The sequence below is a fragment of the Mustela lutreola genome, chromosome 4 (genome assembly GCF_030435805.1).
Source record: "Mustela lutreola isolate mMusLut2 chromosome 4, mMusLut2.pri, whole genome shotgun sequence".
Lineage (NCBI taxonomy): Eukaryota > Metazoa > Chordata > Mammalia > Carnivora > Mustelidae > Mustela > Mustela lutreola.
Genome location: NC_081293.1, coordinates 191,121,704 through 191,131,889, shown reverse-complemented (window position 1 = coordinate 191,131,889; position 10,186 = coordinate 191,121,704). Strand labels below are relative to the sequence as shown.

Below are 10,186 nucleotides of genomic sequence, written 5' to 3'. Positions count from 1 at the left end.
AAAAGAAGCATAATACTTGGAAGACCTTAGATTTTGGAGGCAGTATTTACACCTGTGAATGACACATTCAGTCACATTATTAGGTGACTCAAAAAGACACCAGTTTTGAGTGGTATCAGAGCAAAAAAGGGTTTTTGTAGCAGGCTCAAACTTTGGCATGAGAAAAAAGTTTATTTACTGTGACTGAATTGTGTCCCTTCCAAGATTCATACGTTGATGCCGTAACCCTCCTCACCCTTCTGCTCATGACTGTATTGGAGATAGAGCCTTTAAGGAGGTGATTCAGGTTAAATGAAGTCATAAATATGGAGTCCTGTTAAGACAGAACTATGTCTTTATAAGAAGAGAAAGACATCAGACCTCTTTCTTCACCACCTGAGAACACAGTGAGAAGGTACCTATCTGCAAGCCAGGGAGAGGGCCCTCACAAGAACCCATGCTGACACCTTGATCTTAGCCCTCTTGCCTCCAGATCTGTGAGAAAAACAAATTTCTGTTGTTTGAGCCACGCAGACTATGGCATTTTGTTATGGCAGTCTGAACAAACCAAGTCCCCTTTATTTTGGCCGTATTACTTGGCATATCCTATATGCTATGTGTTTCATCTTTCCTATGGTAGATTAAAGACACTGACTATAGTCTCTGGTGAGACCTAGGAGGAGAGTTTCAGAGTAGACCAATAGGATTCTGAAGTACAGCCATATCATTTGTAGCATAGAACCTTTTTTTTTTTTTTTTTTCAAGGAGCACATGGGTACTATAAAGACCTAAAACTTGACCATAAAACACCAAGTAACTATGGGACCAGAGTTTCCCATGATGACTTAGGTATTGGCTGATCCACAAATTATAAATTTGGGTGGGTACAGCAGCAATTCATCATACAATGGAAATAGCATAGTTGCAATTGGATCCAAGTAGGTCCAGAGGTCTTAAGTTACAGAAAAATTGTGGTTCCTATCTCATGTCAGCTACTCCCACTGCACTAACACTCTTCCTTAAGATTGGCCTGCAGCTTCATGGGTGGAGGAGTTCTTATAACTGGGTTTTAGAGATAAAACACCCAGGTGTGGTTCATGAATGAGTTGGCTATCTGGATGAACCAAGGGATATAAGTTACAAAGTATGTGGTTTTTTGTGTCTCATGTTAATGCTCATAAGAAAGAATATGACACAGAGGAGACTTTAAACAATTAATTATTTGGGTAGGATTACTGGTTTAATGGTTATAAGGCAGCTTCTGTTCTTAGCTACTTTACTGCTTGTGTGATGGCCAGTGAGGCAATGATCATCGACATTGTGCATGTGCCTCTCACCATAAGTGATTTAGATGTTGTGGCTGCCAGCCTTTCAGCCCAGAGACAAATGCTGAGACCTCAACAGCGGGAAGACCATTTGGAGAATACATTGGTTCATTGGACCCTTTGTCTCTTGAGGGGGCAATAGTTCATCTCTACTGAGGCTGATATATATTCTAGATATGGATGTATCCTTCTTGTCTGCAAGTGTTTTGGCCAGCACTGCCATCTGACGGCTTAAAGTGTATCTGATTTCTAGACATGGAATCTCATCTAATATCTCTTCAGATTACGGGAATCTTTTTTTTTTTTTTTTTTAATGAAAGAGTTGCAATGGGCACATGATCAAAGAATCTACCAGCTTGCCATTAATGGCATCATCAGGAAACTACTGGTAACCTACAACATGTGGGGGAAAATCTCATAAATGAGCAGCTAAAGAGATAGCTCGGAGATCACACCATTTAGGGTTATGGTGATGTTCAAGATGTGGCATATACTTTAGAACAATGGTTACTCAGTGGTGCTTTCTCTTTGATAGCTAGAATATATTGGCCTAGGAGCCCAGGGTCTCTTACCATCATTTCTAGTTGTAGAGGTGATGGGTCATATGGTATCTGCAGAATCAATATGATTATGTAATGTCAGATGGCTCTCCAAAAGAGGCCACCAGCAGTGCTTAATTGCTCCCATAGCCCTTCATTTTCCACTAACACCTGACATTACCTAGCTTTCTGAGTTTTTCCTTACAGTAAGGAAACACAGGGCATGGGTACAGGGAAGGGGCATAATATTTAGGAGTCCAGAGAATTTCAGATTCTGTGAGTCATCTCTATGTCTTCATCTCTCATTCTTCCTACCAATGGACAATGAGAACCCATAAACTCCTCAGTAACATTTTTTTGAGAGAACAAAGTTCTAGAAATTCTGGGTGCTCTGAGGCTCCTCTGGGATAGATTTGGAAGGGAAAACACAACAGAACACAGAGAAGTTTGTGAGAAGTTTATTTTATAGACCACAACAGATACTCCAGCCAATTTTTCTTAAAGGAATCACCCTGGGGGGCAGTTAGACAAGGGCTTCCAGCATGATCAGACTGTCTGTATTTTCCTAATGGTATAATAATATTTATTTTCATTGGGCACCACTGATATATTAGGGCAGATACCTTCTTGTTCAATAATGTGGACCACTGTTGCTATTGCCATAGTTCCTGAAAGAGAAAAGGACAAAGATCTTCTCTGATAACACTCTAACCCCATTTCCTGGGTTTTCTACTAGTTTTAGGCACCTCCCTACTAGGGCCCAGTTTCCCTAAATCATTTGCAAGTGTATCTCCCTTGGGCTTTTCTCATACAACCCCTCAACTTTCAGACATGGGCATAGTCCCCATCCCCTGTCTCCTCTTCTTCCCTCCTTTCTCTCCACCCTTCTGTCCTGACATTCTGCCCCACATCCGAAGTCACATTTCTCTTTACGGTTTCCCTTGCCCTAGTGGATAGTTCTTTCCTTGGATGGCCCCTATACTTACTATTGACCGTAAAATCCCAGAAGAAAGTTCTTGGATAATCCTCACAGAGACAAGCAGTGTAAACATAGTTAAAAGGACCATCCATTAGGTGGCTGCCTTGGAGGTAAGTTTTAATCTGTGGAGGAAGAGGTGGGCAGAGAGGACCCTGTGTTAGTCTGGGGAGCAGAAAAAAGGGAGAAAAAGGCAAGAGAGCACAAAGAAAGATGAGGACAACATCATTTGTGTACAAATAGCAGGGATGGATGTAGATCAGAGGCACTGTGGAGTCCACTTTTATAGTATCATTTTGGGAACTAAAGTTTAAGTCAGAAGGTTTTCTGTCAACATATCTTCAAATTCCTGCTTTAGCACCACTGTGGGTCTGTGCTCCGAAAGGAAGAATTAGTGAGTTGACAGGGCAAGCAGAACTCATTCTGGGGCAGCCTTCATCTAAAGAGCAAGTTTGCTTTGGTTTCCCAACTAGGGCTTTCAGGAACTGGTTTGTGACCACAGCTTAGCTCTTGGGTGTGGAGGCCAAAACCAGGTCTTGTTGCCAGAACCATGTTCCTCTCAAACTGTGACTTTTGATGATTGCAGTGACATATCTCTGTCTTTCTTTTCTTGGTTGTGAGAGGAAAACAGTTACTTACCAAACTTGGCTGTAAGATAAACAGATGAAATCTTGATGGTAAATTTCCTTTTTTAATTTGAGAGGGCTTTACAACTTGAGATACATAAGTTTCAGCAGCATCAGAAAGCTTTTGTCTGGTTAGTGTTCAGCACGGGGTGTTATCCTAGAGTTCAGAGACCCAGCGGGTCCAGTGAACTCAGATGGAAAGAAATTTCATCTTTATTTTATCAACATCTCACTGAAATTGAGTATTCCTTCTGTTATTTTAGCAATGATCCTCAGTGGCATTAGCAGTGTGTATGATTTTATCATGAAGAGAAACATAGGTATGTTAGTATTAATTTACATGTTTATATATCTCAAAATATTGCCTGCAGTCATCACTACCTTGAACACAGGGTTGCATGGTCCTGGCTGGGGCCATCTGCCTGTCTCCTGAAGCTTGCCCAGGTAACTGGAAACCATGTACCGAATAGTCCATCAGCTCCAAACAGCTAATTCAAGTGTTCTCACCATTGGAATTTTACTCAGAATACTTTGAAGATCCTGGTATTTCTTTCAAGAAAACTACTCTTGCCTGGTCTACCTTTTTATGGCATTTACAACAGTTTATCTTAATAAACAAGAGTTTTCAACACTCGAATATTCAAACAAAAATCCCAATCTATTGGAATCCACTTCTTGTCAAAAGCCAGTGCACAGCTGAAGCTACTTATTCAAGCTGAGCAACAAGAGCTGTCCCATATAGTTTTTACAAAATAAAATTTAACTTGTCTATATTTTAAATGTATTGACTTCTTGGCTAATATGTTGATAAAGAAATATAAATAGTACTGTTTCAAAAGTTTTTTTTTTTTTTTAATTTTTAAGTAGGCTCTATGCTGGGCATGATAATGCTATCACTATTTTTCCATATGGTAGTTTTTGTTGTAATCCAATGCATTTTTGGGAACACTTTTAAAAGCAATTTTCTGATGAGAGTTCCCTAGACTTCATGAGACCAGCAAAATGGTCCATACCACAAATGTTTAAGCCTTGTGGTTTGTCACAAGTTCTCTTTCAATTACAAATACAAAAAAATATATTTTTTTTTAAGATTTTATTTGACAGGCAGAGATCATAAGTAGGCAGAGAGGCAGGTGGAGAGAGAGGAGGAAGCAGGCTTCCTGCTGAACAGAGAGCCCAATGCAGGGCTCTATCCCAGGACCCTGGGATCATGACCTGAGCTGAAGGCAGAGTCCTTAACCACTGAGCCACCCAGGCACCCCACAAATACAAAATTTTTAAAAAAGATTTTATTTATTTATTTGAGAGAGAGAGAGAGATTGTGTGCAGGTGCAAGGGGAGGGGCAGAGGGAGAGAGAGAGGCAGACTTCCTGCTGAGCAGGGAGCCTGACCCAGGGCTTGATCCCAGGACCCCAAGATAATGGCCTGAACCAAAGGCAGATGCTTAACCAACTGAACCACCCAGGTGTGCCTAATTGATTTTAATTTTAAATCTGTGATTCTTTTTTTTTAAATTTATTTTTTATTTATTTTCAGCATAACAGTATTCATTATTTTTGCACCACACCCATGCAATCCGTGCCCTCTATAATACCCACCACCTGGTACCCCCGCCCCTTCAAAACCCTCAGATTGTTTTTCAGAGTCCATAGTCTCTCATGGTTCACCTCCCTTCTCTCTATCTCCCCATGTCCTCCATGCTATTTGTTTTGCTCCACAAATAAGTGAAACCATATCATAATTGACTCTCTCTGCTTGACTTATTTCACTCAGCATAATCTCTTCCTGTCCCGTCCATGTTGCTACAAAAGTTGGGTATTCGTCCTTTTTGATGAAGGCATAATACTCCTATGGACCCTCAACTCTATGGTCAAATAATCTTCGACAAAACAGGAAAAAATATACAGTGTAAAAAAGACCGTCTCTTCAATAAATGGTGCTGGGAAAACTGGACAGCTATATGTAGAAGAATGAAACTCGACCATTCTCTTACACTGTACACAAAGATAAACTCAAAATGGATAAAAGACCTCAATGTGAGATAAGAATCCATCAGAATCCTAGAGGAGAACATAGGCAGTAATCTTTTCGATATCAGCCACAGCAACTTCTTTCAAGATATGTCTCCAAAGGCAAAGGAAACAAAATTGAAAATGAACTTTTGGGACTTCATCTAAATCTGTGATTCTAATACTTCACTTGATCAAAAATAAATTTATTTGCAAAAGTATTATAATTGTTAGAAAATTGAGATTAGATACTAGGATCTTTACACATATAAAAATAATATATTCCTAAAAATTTAAAAATATGATGTTTTTGTAACCATACATATTTTTAATATTAGAAGCTACAAATAAAAATTGGTTGGTCAGAACTAAGAAAATTCCCCATAAATTCTTTCTAAGTTACAATATTGTTTATTTTATGAGATTCCTTGTACTTGGGTAGGTTTTAAAAATATTGCCTTATTTTATTGTATTAGCATTGTCCTTAAAACATAGTCCTTAAAGTTACAGTAGCACAAAAGTATTTCACATGTGATTAAACAATTTCTCAGGGGTAGAAACAGACTTCATTATCTATCATCAACAGAAACTACCATTATCATAAGACTTTTATGCACACATTCTCATTCCTTTTATCATCTGTGGTTATGATAAGACAAAATTGAAAAATTATGATGTGGTTTCCCTCCTACCTGCTATTAACGTACAAGGTTCATATTCTTGAACTGTAAACAGACAAATTTGACAAAGCAGTTGTGTTGTTCTTTGCTCAGTGATCAGAAGTCTTTCTCTTACAGGTATGGGGCCATTTCTAGAATGTATTCTAATGAATAACAGTGTTCATGCTCCTAATTTTGTTTCTGATTTAATCATCATACATAAAAATAATTTGAGTTAGGAAACTTCTGTCATAGGAAAATGCTTGTGCTGCCTGAGAGAGTGCCCTTCTGGGAGGAGTCAGTGGGGCCTAGAACAGTGGTAGCTATCAAGGGGCAGATTGTTTGTGTGTGACAACATGTGAGAAGTCTGCCAGCAGGGAGGAGAAGACACACTCTCCTGGGGAAAAGCCTCTGTGGGTTAAACCTGCACAGACCTCTTTTCCTGATGGCCCAGAGCAGCCAAACAGGAGCGATAATGCACAGGTGAGTCTTAACATGGCATTTCCTTTTGAGAACTCTGATCTAGTGAAGGGATTGGAACTCCCTCCCACAACTGGAGGAAATAGGGCGGAGAGTGTGGGTTCTTTGTTGGGGAGAGGAGGCTGGAACAAGAGTGAACTTCCGATGGTAGAGCAAAAGGGCAGAGGGAGGGGCAATGAACACAGCTTCTTCTTAGAGCTTACTGCAGAGGAGGGAATCAGACCCTGTGTGTTCTCTGCAACATAGCTCTTCTGTTCACCTGCCTCAATCCACTGGATGAGGTTGCAGTTTTTCTTGTAAGAACCCCCTATCCCACCCCTCGTCTCAAATAATCATGTCTAGGACCTTAGAGGAGCTCATACCTCTTCTCCCCCAGGCCTTACACTTTTCCTCTCTTCTTCCATTTAGCTGTGCTTTTCTCACTACTCATTCCTTCTTTCCTTCTCATTCTTCCTACACCTGTCTGCATCTGGTTCCTTCATCTGTAAAATGAGAATAGTAATCTGCCCCAAGGTCTGATGATTGTTCTGAGGCTCAAGTAGCATAACACATATGAGAATTGGGAGCATGAGGATTGCTATTCAGCATTTTATTAGGTATAATATGCAATGGTAAAGTGAGAGATTAATCTAATTGTACTCATACCTAAGGAGTCAGAGTTTTATGAGTTTACTTCCCCAGGTCTCTACTTACCACCATACATTCTCTTAATTCTGTTGCAACTTTAAATTTCATAGTGACTTCTTCATTTTCTTTTGCATTTGAGGGCATGTCCAATTGCATTTTTATCACTTCTCGACTAGTTTTGGGAAGAGAGAAGCAGGGCAGAAATCAGAGATCTGTCCACGAGAGAGGGGCACAATGAGCAGAACAGAGGGAAGGAACAGGGAAGGTGCAAGGGAAGGGGATGATGGCATATGAATCATTTGCTGAGCATCACAACCCTTGGGAATCTTTGATCCTTGTTTGGTTTGGTTGTTTTCTACAGACTCCCTTTTGTTTAATAAAGCAACTTTGATGCTTTATTTAAAACTGAGCATCGTTGTTCTTTCCACTGACAAAAAATAAGTTCAAAGAGAATAAAAGTACAATATTACATGTAATTTCTTAGTAAAATCCTCCAGGTTCTGTTGATTGTCCACTATGTGGGAGGGCTCAAGCTATCGTTAGTAGAATATTCCATATCAACAGAATCATACTAAACCATAAACATCTTAATGCACTGGAAGAATTTTTAGAGTCATCCTTGAGATCCTCCTTCTTTAGTTCCTGGGCCTAGGAATTTGTTTTTCTTTAGGTCTGCAGTGAATTTGGACACATGGCCATATTTGGGAACTTTAGATGATACCCTACTTTCAAGCCACATACCACAATCTGATGGGAAAAGAAAATGGAGGCTGAGGGAAGTCAAGGATTTTTCCATCAGGGATGTCTGGGTTCTGGACTAGGAGACTTACTTTCTCTCTCCTAGAAACTCTTGGTTGAGCTCTTTAGGTTTTGGGTGGGACAGGAGGAAATTCAGGTTTTTTTGCTACAATGCTTCAGGGTCCCCTTTTCCTAGAGTAAAGCATCTCAGATTTTGGAGATATTCCATTTCTTCTACCAGTTGCTCTAGTGCTAAGTGCACAGAAAAGGGTGTGAAGAATTAAGTGTCTCCAAAATTTCTCTCATCTGTAAATGAATTTGGGATTGATAAAATGACCATCTTAGTCAGAGTGAGTGATCAGATCAGCTTGCCTGGTAGTGAGGAACTTCCTGGGATGAGGGTCTTTCAGTGCTAACTCCGAGAAATTCCTGGACAAATGGGGATGGCTGATCACTCTAATTAGTATAGCTTATTTCAGTGTTTTGCTGTCCCATCTCAGGGCTACATGGGGTGACATCTGTATCTGAACCTGCCCCTACTCAGTGTTTCTTAGGACAATGGCCTCCACTAGCAACTTGTTAAAACTCTGAATGGTTTACTTCAGGACAGTATATCTGGTCATGCCACAGAATGTATCATCAGAATCACAATTCAAAAACCCAGCACTCAAAACCATATTCCTGTGAAGAAAACCCTCTAGATTTGCTGAGTGGCCCTGCTTCTCCTAGACCCTGGCTGCATTTCCTACTTCATTTGCCTGATTTTCCTGCTTCCTTCAAAAATGTACCCTCAGTGATTTGACTACTGAATCTGTGCTCCTAGGGCCTACTGTGGGTCGTGGGTGGGTGTGTCCTTGCTTTTGTCTTTGGGCTTCAGAATAGGAAGAATGTCTAAGCTTCTGGGCTAGCTCAACTTCAGGCTCTGGGGTCAAGGATCAATGATCAAGGCTTCTGATCCTTTCACCAGTCCTGCCAAAATTGTGTATCACAGACCTGCTAAACCTACTGTTCTAGGAGACAAGTTGTGAGAACATAAAGTTTACTGAGCAGAAATCTAACAAAGGTGTAGACTATAGATAGGATGTAGATCAGAGCCACAGAGGAAGACTGACTGTTAATAAAAGCCTTTATGCACACTGAGTGCCATATTTCCATGGACAACCAGAAGCATCCAGTGGAAATAGAGGGGAGCTGATAAGACTTCCTAAGAGGAGAGAAGTGGGACCTGACCTGGGGTTTATAAGCATCCCTGGGACTAGAGATCTGGGAAGTTGAAAAGTTTTCAGGGATAGATTTCCAGGCTAGGATAGAAGCCCTCCCTGAAGGAATTTTTGTGAGGAGGAAAAAGACTTGGCTCACGTGTCTTCCTGAGCTTTGTTGGTTCCCAAGTGTAGACAGAGAACAAGGACCAAGATGCCAGGGCCGGGTCTCAACAGGAGCTGGAGAAGGTGCATGGTGGAGGAGACAGAATATGATGTCCTAGAGAAGTACTGTCCCAGGTGGCCAGCATACTCCTTATATGCAGATCAAGGAAGCGGGAGAGTTGCCAAGCGGATGTATGTGGTCAATTACCCATTTTATCCTTCCCACTCATGCTCTTTCCTTGTTGAGCTAAAGTTTGTTTTTCCATTGAAAAAGTCAACATTCAGCTATAGTGTTCAAGTCTAGGTGAGGAGTTAGATTATCCCTCCTCATTTACTTAATATACCAGAGTTTCTCAGAATAGCCAAGACCTCAAAAGACATAGCAGTTCTTTCCTAGCTTACAGAAATGTTTTCTTTTCCCTCACAATCATATGCCTGCTGTATGTAGCCTTAAGAACAGTCTGCTTCTCTAGTCTCTAGAGGTAGAGAACCCAGCTGTGGTAGATTTCAGTTCACAACTCTAGGACACATTTGCTTGATCCCCTGAGAGTAAGTTTAAGAGGAGATGTTCTTCAGAAAATTTCACAGGGCTGCTAGTGTGATTAGGATTCTCCTAGGGGCCACCACCAATTATGACAGAAGATGGGCTGCTCTGAATGCTGGGAAATTAAGACCATAAAACTGGGTAGCACAAATATGTGTGTGATTGCTGAGTCCTTAACTTCAGGGGCTATAACATGAACACACACACACACACACACACACACACAAACACATAGTTTTTGGTTCTATTTGATAATCCTAATTTAGCTGGTGTTTGAGAAGGGACCATAAATGTTGAAAAGGTTGGAACCCATATTGGCT

The 10,186-nt window shown here is 40.6% G+C and overlaps 1 protein-coding gene across 1 annotated transcript; it reads right to left on the bottom strand.

Annotated features, from left to right (window-relative positions):
- Window positions 1–2,287: 2,287 nt before the first annotated feature.
- On the bottom strand, window positions 2,288–9,451 carry PIP (prolactin induced protein). The gene is made up of 4 exons (XM_059172695.1): window positions 9,318–9,451; window positions 7,287–7,392; window positions 2,830–2,944; window positions 2,288–2,511 (listed from the first exon to the last, which is right to left on the bottom strand). Exons 1-4 carry the CDS (start codon window positions 9,410–9,412, stop codon window positions 2,390–2,392), a joined length of 438 nt encoding a protein of 145 aa, XP_059028678.1. The 5' UTR covers window positions 9,413–9,451; the 3' UTR covers window positions 2,288–2,389.
- Between the last annotated feature and the right edge of the window lie 735 nt (window positions 9,452–10,186).